The 15,162-nt window shown below is 38.7% G+C and overlaps 1 protein-coding gene across 1 annotated transcript in view; it reads right to left on the bottom strand.

The window, feature by feature from the left end:
• The window catches only part of MANBA (mannosidase beta), a 111,282-nt gene that overhangs the window by 58,146 nt on the left and 37,974 nt on the right, over positions 1 to 15,162 (bottom strand). The window contains exon 8 of the mRNA XM_027837602.1: positions 1,360 to 1,511. Coding sequence (XP_027693403.1) covers positions 1,360 to 1,511 — 152 coding nt within the window. The remainder of the gene's footprint in view (positions 1 to 1,359; positions 1,512 to 15,162) is intronic.

Below are 15,162 nucleotides of genomic sequence, written 5' to 3' on the forward strand. Positions count from 1 at the left end.
AAAAGAAAGAAAAAGAGAGTAATTAAAACATGTTTTTGAAATACATATAAAGAATGCCAGAAGAAATCATACACAACAAGCAGGACAGCTTTGAAAGTAACATGTTATACATTTTAAAAGGAATGCAAGTTGTAAATAATAGAAATTCTCAGCTTCACATACAACCCTTTCTGTTCTATTGGGCATAAGGAATCGTATACTCTAGTTGATATTTGTTAAGTTTAGATTTTTAAAAACAGGAAAAAAATAAAGGCACAGAATCAGGGGGAAGGCTAAAGTGGGACAGACAGTCATATGCTCTTAGCACAGGAACCCAGTTCCATCCATGGATCCCACACACAAAGAAATCAAAGGTCAGAAATGTCTACATCCAAAAAAGATTCCTGATCCTATATCCTGTGCCTTAAGTGTTTGACCTACTAGGAAAATTACAAAATATAAACATGAATACATTACAAAATAGAAATACATTTTAATAACAATAGAGGAAGTTACTATGAATCATTTGACAACTATCAAGCACAAGGGTACCAGCCATACTTTTTACACAAAATGCCACATAATATGTCGCATTTCAAAGTCATGGTAAACTTCAAAAACTATGAAAAATTATCTCAATATTATAATGAGCACGTTCATTTTAATGTAATAGAGACATTAGAGAGAATTTGTTTCATAATTTCAAGCAAATGTTTCTAAGTCTATATTTTTAAAAAGCTGTTGAACTCATTTTTTCATCAACTTAAAAAAATAATTTAATTTAATTTTTATCATCAAGGTTAAAGTACAAGACAAGTAAGCCTTATTCAGAAAACAGAGGCAAGGCTTATTCCAAAGCTAGTTTTTTTTTTTTTTAATCATTTTTTAAAATAGTAAAAGGCAGGGGCAGCTAGGTGGCACAGTGGATAGAGCACAGGCCCTGAAGTCAGGAAGACCTGAGTTCAAATCTGGCCTCAGACCAAACACTTGACACTTACTAGCTGTGCGACCCTGGGCTAGTCACTTAACCCCAATTGCCTTAAAAAAAAAAAATAGTAAAAAGCACAGACAATTCTTGATTATTCAGGAACCAGTTTTTCAAATTGCAGATTAGCCCAGGGGGCAATGTTCTCTAAAGTAGCTAAACATGTAAACAAATGGCTAATGAAATCATGGAATCTTTTTTGGAAAGAAAAATTGCTATGTGGTCACTTATCTGGGATGGTTTAAATGTGATGCTGCATAAAGATAGGGTTTTATTATGTTCCAAAGCATCAGTTTCTTGCACTGTTACCCTAGTATAATAGGAATAAGTGACTGACTCTTAAAGACTATATATCACTTTGAAAAATGAACAAAGGACAGTAAACTCTGACTTACAAGTCCGAGGTTACTCTATCCTGGAAGGAGTCTGCTGGAATCCAGTTAGATCCTTTGATAAATATGGGAAGTCCATTAATTTTGAAGTAGAAACTTAAACCGGAGGACCCAGCTATTGGAGCCTCTATAAGTTCTACTGTCCGGAAATAAACCTATCGCAAAAAGCAAGAACAAAAAAAGTGAGAATTCACAGAATCAGTGCTTACAAGCAAAAAAGAAAATCCACACTTTCAATAACTAACACACACAAGTAAATTTTAACACTCTTGCTGCTTACTAGGGGCATTTCAAGGCAATGTGATACAGTGAAAGAATTCTGGATTTGAAGTCAAAGGACCTGGGGTTCAAATTCCAGTTCTTCAGATATGACTGGTCTGCCCAAAGCAGGCATTTATCCTACAGGCATTTCCCAACCTTCCCTTCCCCTGTAACGTTGCTGATCAGGTTGCTAGGGACGCTGTTGTTTCAGACAACAGCAGGACTCAGAAATCAAAGATCAAACCAGTACTGGGGCTCAGAACCTGGGTGACCTTGGATAAGTCATCTCATGTCTCTAAGCCTCAGTTTCCTGTTTGTAAAATAAGATGGTTGATATAACCTCTAAGGATTTTTAGCTCTAAATGAATAATGCTATGAAAGTATTCCTCTTGAATTAAAAATTTAAAAAAAATATTCAAATTGTGGGTACAGCCCATGAGTTCTCTCTTTAGACAGGCTGATGCATGGGAAAGAGGGTTCTAAGACCTGGATTCAATTCCCACCTTTGATAATGACCACCTGTGTGACCTTGGGCCAGTCATCACTCCTCTACCCCTCCCTTCCTGGTCTCAGTTTCTTCATGTAAAATGAGGAGGTTGGACTAGATGAATATTATGATAGGAAAAAAATGTTAAATTAACAATGGAGAGATATTTCTATGTTACCATCTATATCAGAGATTTTGTTGGAGGTAAGCAGTTATGTTTAGATATGCTTGAATAAAATTTTTATAACCGAAAGCAAAACTATATACAAAGTATTTCACAGTCTGACTTCTACTCAAGAGGGTAATCAGTCCAGCTTTTCATTTGTAATGTTCAAGTCTCAATATTACTTGTTTGAAGATTTAATTTTAACTAATCTTTTTATTATTCTAGATAGTGAAGAACATGTCACACTCAGGACATGCTCTTTCTCAAGTTTTCCATAAGGAGAAGTCAGGTTGAGACTTTGTGGTCTTGGGCGAGCCTCTCTGGCCCCTTAGTCTAACACAAGGAATTGAATTAGATGGTCTCTAACATCTCTTCTATCTTGAAATCCATGATCCTTTGATCCTAAAAATAATCTTCAAACACTCCTGAAGGGTGAGTTAATCATATTTAGCCAGCCAAAGAAGGTGGCAGATCAGCACACAGAATTATTCTACAGGAAACTTGCATATATATTCTATTTCTAGAATCTCTTGACTATTAAAGAGAAAAGATCATTAGATTTAGCAATTAAGAGATCATTGGTAAGTTCAAAGAGAGCTGTTTTGATTGAATGATAAGGTCAGAAACCAGATCACAGAGGGTTTAGAAGAGATAAAGGGAAGAAGAAGTAAAGGTATATCTTATGTAGACAGATTTCTCAAGGAGTTTGAACAGAGAAAGGCAGGACAGATATAGGAGAATGGCTAACAGGGATGGTAGAATCAAATGAGAGTTTCTTAAGGATGGGGAAGAAATAAGTGTGTTTGTAGGCAACAGGTAAGGAGTCAGTAAATAGGGAGAGATTTGAAAGAGGGAGAGGGTGATAATACGGTCATTCTGCCGGTGGAGACAGCAGGCGGATAGGATCAAAGGTAGATATAGCAGGACTGGACATGTCAAGCAGAAGGGCCAACTCCTCATCAGTTATTGGAGTGAAGAAGAAGATAAAGTATGATACCAAAAGAATACGAGATGAGGAGGAGAGAATGAGCTCTGGGTAAATGGTCTTTTTTCCAAGAAAAGGTCCACAGTAAGAAAGGATGGAGGGAAAGAGGGCCAAAGTAGGCTTGAGCAGAGGTGAGAAAGTCTGAAATAACCACTGTGAAGAGTGGGATAGTGAATCAATTAGGGAGCTATAAAAGGATTGCCTTGTAGCACTGAGGGTCCTGTTGAGCTTAACTACAATAAGTTTGTGGTAGATCAACAGTTCTGTGATTTCCTCCAGCTCCCTTAAGCAGCACACAAATAGGAATAAAAGAAGCAGACGTTAGGAGGAATCCAGGTTTGGGCATGGCAAGCAATGATCAATGGCAGGACAAGGGGTCAAGGAACCCAAGTGGAGAGCAGTGTGGAAGTGAAGTGGTCCAACACTCTAGGGAAGAGAAGAGTGTGCTATGTGTAGCCAGTGACAGGGTGTCAGTCTGAGAAATAACCAAAAAAGAAGAGGAAATGGAGGCCACAATGAGGGCAAAGTACAGAACTTGGAGTTGAAAGACATAGGGAAATATGAAATGATGAAATAGCATGCTATAATAAAAGAATTTAAGAGTTAATGAATACACAAGTGGAACATTTGCGAATGAGGGTAAGATTAAGGGTATAAGAATCTCTGTATGTAGCTGAGGTAGTGTGGAGTAGTCAGATCATCACAATCATGCATTTATATAGCACTTATTACATGGCTAGGAAATACGCTAAGCATTTTAACAAATATTATCTTATCTGATCCTCACAACAACCCAGAAGATAAGTGCTACTATTATCTTCATTTTACAGATGAGGAAACTGAGGAAAATGAAGGTTAAGTGACTTGCCCGGGGTCATACAGCTAGCTAAGTGTCTCAGGCTGTATTTGAACCCAGACCCAATGTTCTATTCACTGCACTATCTAGTAGATTGAGGAACTGGGAAGTACGAGGAAATATCAACACATATGCAGAAGTCGTGGTATAAGGTCAGGAGCTGGAGTGGAGAAAATGCTGTGAGTCAGACACTGAACTCATTGAGGAAGGAAGGATAAGGTTCTGAGGATCAAAAGTAATGGCCTTGGGGCAGCTAGGTGGCACAGTGAATAGAGCACCGGCCCGGAGTCAGGAGGACCTGAGTTCAAATCTGGACTCAGACACCTGACACTAGCTGTGTGACCCTGGGCAAGTCACTTAACCCCAACACCTAACCAAAAAAAAAAAAAGAAAAGAAAAAGATAATGGCCAACCAGGATCTGGATTGGGTGAGAAATCTGTATGGCATAAACCTCAACAGACAAGACACAGTCAAGTGATGGTGGTAGAGGGAAAATCTGGAAGTAGCGATGAGAAGCAAGGAGCATTCCAACTTCTTCACAGCAACCAGTGAGTTGGGGCTTTAAGTGAATGCGTAAATAGTATTGGAAAGGGTGGTAAGGGAAGCAATGTCATTAGCAGGGAGCCAGGTCTCAGTGAGTATTATATAAAAGGAGAACAGAAGAGATTTAAGATGAAAGGAAGTTTGTTAATTATAGAACAGGTATTCCAGAAGGCAGGGCGGTGGCAAAGTGGATAGTGCGCTGGCCTTGAAGACAAGAAGGCTCAGCTTCCTGAGTTCAAATCTGGCCACAGACACTTAGTAGCTGCATGATCCTGGGCAACTCACTTAACCCTGCTTGCCTCAGTTTCTTCATCTGTAAAACAAGCCAGAGAAGGAAGTGGCAAACCACTTCAATACCTTTGCTAAGAAAACCCAAATGAGGTCACAAGGATTTGAACGGGGCTGAAAGACAAGTGAACAACAAATTCCAGAAGGCACTAGGGAAGTAACAGGTAGATGTGAAGGTAAACATGAGAAGGGCAGGGCTGAAGGGGATGGGAGTAAGGGAGAAGGCAGAGGGGGCTGGGGAATGAGGCTTGTATATTAGCAGCCAAGGTCTCAGAGTCACTGGGATGGGGAGTATACAAGGGGATAAGGAGCACGCTAATTATTGAAGAATGACTCCAGGCGGTATTTGGGGTGAAGCCCGTAAGGAAGGTGCATGATTAACTGTTTACTGTCTTCTCCTTTGGGGCTAGCATCATGACAGATGGTGATGTTAGATCCTGTGAAGACCAAAGAAACTCCCCTCATAGGATGCAGGAGCAGGAGGGGGAAAAGGAGCCCAGGCCTATACAAAAGAAAGCCCCATGAGGGCAGAAGTGGAGTCTTCTCCAAGAAGCCAGACAAAGAAGGCCCTGGGAAACAAAGAAGTAGGAGATCTGACGGCTGAGACCATGGAACAGCACCAAGAGAAGTCAAAGTGGGGTGGGTGGGGCATCATCAGGGCCCTCATCCTTTCTGACCTCGCTGCAACCTCTGACACTGTCAATCACCTCGTCCTCCTGGATATTTTGTCTTCACTGTCATGACACTGTCATGACACTCTTGGCTCTCCTACTACCTGTCTGCAAAGGATCTTCATCCATGTCAAACCCACTAGGGCCGTCTTGGATCACCTTCTCTTTTTCCCTCTTTACTATCTCATCAGTTCCCATGGGTTCAATTATCATCACTATGCCAGTGATTTACACACCATTATTTATTCAGCCCTTGTCTCTTTCTTTAGCTCCATTCTCAAAACCTCATGTTTCTTTTGGGCATTTTGAATTAACTGTCCCATAAGGTGCCTCACACTCAACCTGTCTAAAACAGAATTCATTTCCATATACCAAGATCAGCTCCAAATGAATACATGACTTAAGATATAAAAGGTCACATCTTAAACAAAGTAGATGAACCAGAGATACCCAGCATATCCCAGAAGATAAAACTGACAATACTGATATCATGAAATTAAAATTCTTTTGTACAAACAAAAGCAAATGCAGCTAAAATTGGAAGGAAAGAAAAGGAAAACGGGAGGGGAAAATCTTCGTAGAAAGTTTCTCTGATAAAAGTATTTCAAAGATATATAATGGACTAATTTTCAAGTTTATAATAATAAAAGCTATTCCACAGTAGAAAAAGGATCAAAGGAGACAAAAAAGCAGTTTTCAAAGGAAGGAATCCCAGTTACCAACAGCCATATGAAAAAATGCTCTAGATCATTAACAATTAGAGAAGTACAAATTTCAAAAACTCCAAGATACCATCTGATATCCATCAGATTGTCAAAGATAACAAAAATGGAAAATGACAAATGTTGGAGGGGCTGCGAGAAATTAGACACATTAATGTACTATTAATGGAACTATGAATTGGCCTCATCATTATCAAAAACAATTACCGTATTTCACCACATAACTGTCAACAGATTTTATGCTAATTTTTTTGCAAAAAAGTGGGGTGCAACCATTATGTGAGGCTTTTAAATTTGTGCCAGCATTACTTAAAAATCATTTATTACTAAACTATATCACTGGCAGACAAACCGTACAGTTTAGCTAGCACAAAAAGATGTAAGTCTTACCATATCACGTAACTTACTCATGGCAGCTTTGCGCTCTTCGTTGGGTTGAGTGACAATATTGTTAGTACTGCAGCATTCTAAACAAACCACGCAAGCTGGCTTTCGGAAATATACTGACAATGCGTGTGCGCTGAGAATTCTAGGCTTGCAGCTTGCAATGCTGAGAGATAAATGTGTATCCATATGCCAGTGGTGAATACATTGCTGCTGTTTACTTTTTAAGCCACATGATGAACAGAATTATACCATGCAAGGATTACATGATGAAAGGTTATAAACCAATTTTTGGACTGAAAAATCAGGGTGTGACGATCATACAGTAAAATACGGTAAGAACCATGCCCCCAAAGTCACTAAGCTGTACATACCCTTTGTTTTTGTTTTTTTGGCAATTGGGGTTAAGTGACTTGCCTAGAGTCACACAGCTAGTAAGTGTCAAATGTTTGGTCTGAGGCCAAATTTGAACTCAGGTCCTCCTGACCTCAGGGCCAGTGCTCTATCCACTGCGCCACTCAGCTGCCCTTGTGCATACCTGTTGACCCAGTAATACCATCACTAGGCCTATAGCCCAAACAGATCAAAGAAAGAGGGAAAGGATTCATATGTAAAAACAGCAGTCCTTTTTGTAGCTGCAAAGTATAGAAACTGAGGGGGTACTCATCAATTTGGGAATGACTGAACAAATTATGATATACAGATGTAGTAGAATGTGATTATTCTGTATGAAATTATGCAACATTTCAGTGAAACTCATGGAGAATTGATTGAACTGATGCAGTGAACAGAACCAAGTGTACAATTTACACAACACTATAAAGATTTTTTTTAAACTTTTTAAATTTTAAATTTTTAAATTTTTAAAATTTTAAAGGACTTAAGAATTATGATCAATGATCAACCATGATTCCAGAGGACTGATGATCTTTATTACTGAACTCCTGACAAAGCTGGAACTTTTTTTTTTTGCTTGATTACGCATATTTGTTAGAAGAGTTTTGTTCTTTCTGTTTTATTTTCCTAATTGGAGAGACGAAAGGTAGAGAAAATTAAATGCTTAATTCAAAAATCAAACTAAATTTTCAAATATGGAACAAAATTCAATATCTTTCCCCCAAACCCTCTCCCTTCCTAACTTCTCTTTTACTGTCCCAACATCCTCCCAGTCACTTGGGTTTATAAGGCTTGCAACCTTTGTGTCTTCCTTGACTCCTGACTTGCACTCACCTGTTCCTCTCATATACATGCCCTTTTCTCCATACACAGATGTTGTCATAGGCCTTCATCACCTCATCTACACTACTATAAGATTCTTTTAATTTGTCTCCCCGCTTCAATTCAGTTCCTACTCCAATCCATCTTCTACTCTACTGCCAAAGTGAATTTCTTTTTTTTTTATTTAGTATTTTATTTTTCTCTAGTTACATGTAAAAACATTTTTTAACATTCATTTTTAAAACCATGAGTCCCGGATTCTCTCTTTTCCTCCTTCCCCACCCCACTCCCCCATTGAGAAGACAAGCAATTCAATATAGGTTATACATGTGTAGTCATGCAAAACATTTCCATAATAGCCATGTTGTGAAAGAAGACAAAGACAAAAAAAACCTCAAGAAAAATGAAGAAAGTAAAAAAGGTATGTTTCAATCTGTATTCAGACACCATCTGTTCTTTGTCTGGGGACTTTCTTAAGTCCTTCAGAGTTGTCATGGATCGTTGCATTGCTGAGAAAAGCTAAGTCATTCACAGCTGATCACCTTACAATATTGCTTTACATACACAGTACATTTCACTTTGCATCAGTTCATGTAAGTCTTTCCAGGTTTTTTTCTGAGAACACCCTGCTTATCATTTCTTATAGCACAACAGTATTTTATCATAATCATATACCACAGTTTGTTCAACTATTCCCCAATTAATGGGCATCTCCTCAATTTCTAATTCTTTGCCAAGAGAAAAGAGCTGCTATAAACATTTTTGTACATATTCATCCCCAAAGGGAATTTTTTAAAGTGTACATCTAAGCATCTCACCCTCCTAACTCAATCAACTCCGGGAGCTCCCTATTGCTTTCCAATCAAATATACAATGCCCTGTTGGACATTTAAAGTGCTTCACAACCTAGCCTCTTCCTATCTCTCCACCTGTCTTAAACGCTACTCTTCTCCCTCTCCACCTTCCATACATTCTATAACAACCTACTTTCTGGACAACAATCTACTCCCCAACTTAGTGCCTTTGCAATGACTGTCCTCTGTGCCTAGAGTGTTCTCCCTCCACACCTCGGCCTCCAAGCTTCTCTGATTTCCCTCAGGATTCAGCTCAAACATCACCTTTTATGGGGAGGCTTTTCCCAGATTCCCCCAAATGCTAGAGCCTTCTCTTCTAAGATTACCTAGCTATCTACATGTGGTTTTTCCCATTGGAAAGTAAGGGTAGGAGCTATTTTTGCCTTTCTTTGTATCCCCCAGGACTTTGCACAATGCCTGGCACATAGTAAGTGATAAATAAATATTTTTTTGACTGAATGACTAACCAGAAAGCCCCAACTCCAAACTTGGCTGCCAGTTCTGGAAAAGTGGAGCAAATAAAAGGGAATTCATGTGATTCCAAGAACTTGAGTCAGTAAAACACCACCACATGTATGTAACGAAGAAACAATTCAATTCATAAACCACATACACACACACACCAGATCCAAAAAATACCTTGTGTTTTGCAAAGTTTTAGGAAAGGCAGCCAATGCCTGTGCCCCACCCCACACAACAAGAATTTTATCTCACTGGTCTGAGTCCCTAAGAGGCCCCCTGACAGGGCTTCTGGGGAGAAGTTACCCCTGTTACCCATTCCTCCCCTCTGGGCACACAGACAGGCTAAAAGTTAGTGGGCATTGATTAGCATCTGGCCCTCCTAGTCTCCCCTGGTATTCAGGAGGAGAGGTAACATCAAAGTCATCTCCTACAACAGGTACTTTACTTGGCATAAAATAATGTGCTGTGAAAGGAGCTCAGCAAAGGGTCGGGAGCAGGGCCAAAGCAGGCTCCAAACTGAAGATAGTATTTTTCTATGAGGCCAAAGTTGTTTTTCTTTGAACAGTCCAAACAAAACCTGCAAGTTTGAGCCTGCAGGTAATAAAATACAGAGACTGCTTGCCAGATGAGCTGATAAAGGGTCTAAATATGCAGGAACACCAACTTGGATGTTTTACATTCTCCAATATTGTTGTTTTTCTTCTTTGGGGAAGGCATTTTAAGATCCATATAAGACAGGCAGGCCTTCTACCAGCTTCATTAAAATTTTATTTTATTTCTGTTTAAAACAGAATTGCTTAGTGAGGAGTGCAGACCTGGCCAGCTCAATACCATCTTTCAGGCAGGAGTTAGAAGTATCTTCACAGAAGGGCTTAAGGGGAATCTTGCCTGATGAGTAAATACAGCGTACATCTCAGATTTCTCTCCCTGGTACCAGTCACTTCATCAGACCAGATGGGTGATGTAAAGTCAGGATGTAATGAATCTTGATTCATCAACTAAAGGCTGTTTCTCAGCTGTTTGTAATCAGACACCTCATAAAGCAAAGCCATGTGACAGTGGTTTCTCAAAAAAGTTATTTTCTATTTGAAATCTTGCCTGCCTGACCAACGCTGAGAGCTCTCCTCATTTCAACGTCACCCTTCAAAAAAATCTCCTGCTGAATATTACCATGGATCTATGTCCACAATCCCACCTTCTAAGTTCATTCACAAAGAGCAATGAATCAATCAGTAAGCATTTCCTAAGCACCTCCTCCCTATGAGTCTGTCACTGTGCTAGGCCCTGAGAATTCACAATGAACGCAACAATCCCTACCTACGAAGAGCTTACATTCTAATGGAGGCAACTGGGGCAAGCAGCAGTTAATTGACTTGCCCAAGGTAACACAGCATGTGAGGCTACATTTGAACCCAGGTCTTCCTGATTACAGGTCCAATGTTCTATCTACTGTACCACAGATGCCTTTTAAAGAGGTAAAAATAAAAAAGTGACCTTGAATACACACACACACACACACACACACACACACACACACACACACACACACAAAAGAAATCAGAGACAGAAATTTCCTTTTCTCAACAACTATGAACATTATTTTACCACTTCTAGCTTAAGACAGCTGCATTACATACTGCCACATTTTAACTGACATTGGATGTGCTTATTAACTGCAAAGAATGTAGTCCAACTCTCTCATCTTACAGAGGATTAAACTGGGGCCCAGGCAGGAAGCTAGGTGACTTGCCCAAGGCCACACTGGCAAAGCTGGAATTTGAAGCCTTGGACTCCAAACTCAGTGTTTCTTACACTATACCACAATGACCATAGAAAAGATAATATTTATATACATGTGTACACTTGTGTGTGTGTGTATCTCTGTGTGTGTATATGAGTATATATATATATATGTATATATATATGCCTGTACATATATGTACGTGTGTATGTGTATACACAGACATACATATTCTACCCATAGAATATATATGTGTAAATATGTATTGAGATATATGTGTGCATAAATATATATTCATACATATATATTTTACTATACATTAGAAAAGATCTGGTCATTTTGTGATCAAAATAAAATTTGTTACTTGTGGTATACCTAGTAGAATGAATTATTTGTATTTTTTTCTTTCCACAAAATAGATGAGGGAAATCTACTCTGATGCATATAAAAAGATATGCATATCTCCATATTCCTTTCTCCCTCTATTATAATGTATCTTTGAAATTTTAAGATTTAATCACATCTGAAAAAAAGCTCCCTTAGCATCTAATACAGGGGTGGGGAACCTGTGGCCTTGACCACATGTGGCCCTCTAGGTCCTCAAGTGCAGCCCTATGACTGAATCCAAACTTCACAGAACAGATCCCTTTAATAAAAGGATTTGTCCTATAAAACTTGGACTCAGTCAAAAGGCTACACCCAATATAATATAAAATATACATTTTATACACATAGATGTATACATAAACAATATAAAAAAGGTGAACTATGTCATTCTATGTCATTCCACAACAGAGAAAGCTTCCCTCTTAGGCAATGAGCCTAAAGACTGAGTCTCTTTTAGTCAGTTTCCTCATCAATATAATGAGGCTATTAGATAACGTGCTCTCTCTGGCTCCTTCCAGCTCCGGTATTCTAAGAGTCTTTGGTGAAGACAAAAGAAACAATAACAGCCTATGCTAGGTTGGAGGGAAAGGCTGGCAGCACTACTTGCAGCTTTTTCAGAATAACAAACTATTCTGGGTAAAAAACATTTAATAAGACTTTACTGCTTACAGAAGGAATTGGGTATTGCAACTTATTGTTTCAATGGAAAGGGAAAGGAGAAAGGGAAAGATATGCCCAACTGAATGCAGAATTCCAGAGAATAGCAAGGAGAGATAAGATACTCTTAAAAGAGCAAAGCAAAGAAATAGAAGAGAACAATAGAATGGGAAAGACAAGAGACCGCTTCAAGAAAATTAGAGAGATCAAGGGAAAGTTTCATGTAAAAACAGGCATGATAAAAGACCAAAATGGTAGGGATTTAACAGAAGCAGAAGAAATTAAGAAGTGGTGGCAGGACTACTTAAAAGAACTGTACAAGAAAGATCTTAACATCCCTGATAACCACTATGGTGTGGTTACTGATCTAAAGCCAGTCATCCTGGAAAATGAAATCAAGTGGACCACAGGAAGCATTGCTAACAATAAAGCTAGTGGAGAAGAGGGAATTCCAGCTGAGCTATTTTAAACCTTAAAAGATGATGCTGTTAATGTGCTACACTCAATATGCCAGTAAATTTGGAAAATTCAACAGTGGCCACTGGATTGAAAAAGATCAGTTTATGTACCGATCCTAAAGAAAGGCAAAGCCAAGGAATGTTCAAAAATACCGGAACAACTGCGTTCATTTCATACACCAGCAAAGTTAGGCTTAGGATTCTGCAAGCCAGGTGCCAGCAATATGTGAACTGAGAATTACCAGAAGAGCAGGCTGGTGTTCAGAGACAGAGGAGCTCAAGATCAAATTGCCAACATTTGCTGGATTATGGAGAAAGCAAGGGAGTAACATGTACTTCTGCTTGTGTGGATCACAACAAAATGTGGCAAGTCATCAAAGAGATGGGAGTACCAGATTATCTTACTTATCTCCTGAGAAATCTGTATACAGATCAAGAAGCAAAAGTTAGAACTAAACACGGAACAACTGACTGATTTAAGCTTGGAAAAGGAGTATGATAAGATGTCACCTTATTTATTTAACTTATATGCTCATTACATAATGAGAAATGCCAGGCTGGATGAATCAAAAGACAGAATGAAGGTTGCTGGGAGAAATATCAACAATCTCAGATATGCAGACGATGCCACTCTGATGGCAGAAAGTGCAGAAGAATTAAGAAGCCTCAATGAGGGTGAAAGAAGAGAGTGTAAAAGTTGTCTTGAAGCTTAACATAAAAAAAAAAAGATTTTAGCAATTGGTCCCATCACTTCCTGGCAAATAGAAGGAGAAAAAATGGAAGCAGTGTCAGATTTTCTATTCTTGGACTCAAAGATCACTGCAAATGGTCAGGACTACAGTCATGAAATTAAAAGACATCACCTTGCCAACAAAGATCCACATGGTTAAAGCTATAGGTTTTCCAATAGCAATGTATGGCTATGAGAGTTGAATTATAAGGAAAGTTGAGTGCCGCAGAATCAATGCTTTTGAATTACGGTGCCGTAGAAGACTTTTGAGAGTCCCTTGGACAGCAAGAAGATCACATTAGTCAATGCTTAAAGAAATTGATTCAGGCTATTTACTGGAAGGTCAAATACTGAAGCTGAACCTTAAATACTTTGGTCACTTAATGAGAAGACAGGACTCATTGGAAAAGACCCTAATACTGGGAAAGATTGAAGGCAAAAGGAAAAGGGGATGGTAGAGGATGGGATGGGCAGATAGTGTCATGGAAACAATGAACATGAACTTGGACAGACTTCGAGAGACAGTGGAGGACAGAAGGCCATGGCATGCTATGGTCCATGGGGTCATGAAGTGTTGGACGTGATGAAATGACTGAACAACAACAAAACTGTCTCACTTCATTAATATTAATTATCACAGTTATCTAAATCAAACAGTGATCTCACCTTCAAATCAATCCCAAATACAATTATTATGGGCTCAAAAAGAAAGAATGTAATGTCTTCAAAGGGTATTGAAACAGTTAAATAAGAAAAACAGAGGACCTGGGAATAGATTGGTTCTTTTCCTGAGAGTTTTTATCTTTCCTGGGAAAGATAAGAGAGGGTAAAAGCAAAAACCCACCAGTGCAGAAGAAGGGGGTAGAGAACTTGTTATTTATCATAATTGAAGTGTATGAGAATAAGAGTATACAATATGGAGGAAGGAGTGGGAGGTGTGGGTATCAGATGAACCTTACTCATATGAAATGAACACACACAATTTTTCAAACAAAACAGGGAAAAAAAGTAAAGACTAGGGTAGTTGGGGAGATTAAGAGGAAGGATAATATCAGAGAGGTAGTGACTTACAAGGGAAAAAAAAAAACTTCCTGATCCTAAAAGGGAGAATAAAAGGTGGGGCGGGGGGAGAAAGAAAAGCAGGAACTCTATGAGAGGCCTTAGATGGCTTCTCAGACATAGAAAATATTTTTTAAAAAACCCATGGGGTAAGGAATATTATTGTACCATAAAAAACAAAGGCGCCAATTTGATTCCTGGCTTGACATAGAGACGAGAACCAGGAGAACAATTTATACAATAGCAATATTATAGAGAAAAAGAACTTTAAAAGATTTTAAAAGCCTAGGATGAAGCATGTTACCTGCTTCCTGACAGAAAGGTAATGGACACGAGGTGCAGAAAGAGATAAACATTTTTAGACGAGCCCAGTGAATGGATTCATTTTGCTTGAATGCACTTATTACAAGGGTTCTTTTTCTTCTTCCCTTTCTCCTAGTTTTCAATTGTGGAAGCAATAGTGACACCAAAAAACAAAAGATGGGCCACTGAAGTATTTTTAAATGAACAAAAGGACTTCAGAAGGATACACAGAGACAAGCATGACAGTTTTGAAAATAACATAGAATTTATTATACACTTTTATTAAAAAGCAAATCCTATGAAATGGATGCTCCACAGAGAATCCTCTTTTTGTGTTCTGCTGTGTGTGTAAATGCTCTTTTTTGGTATTTAAGTTCAGAATTTAAAAACAGTCATTCTTTTTAAAAAAAATTGATAGAGATCAATAAAAAGAAATAACGCAAAGAGAGACCTCTCTTGTTAGCTTTCAGTAAGAATAAAGCAAGAGGGGGCATCTAGGTGGCACAGTGGATAGAGCTCAGGCCTTGGAGTCAAGAGCACCTGAGTTCAAATCTAGCCTCAGACACTTGACAC

The sequence above is a fragment of the Vombatus ursinus genome, unplaced genomic scaffold (assembly GCF_900497805.2).
Source record: "Vombatus ursinus unplaced genomic scaffold, bare-nosed wombat genome assembly UNPS02014821.1, whole genome shotgun sequence".
Lineage (NCBI taxonomy): Eukaryota > Metazoa > Chordata > Mammalia > Diprotodontia > Vombatidae > Vombatus > Vombatus ursinus.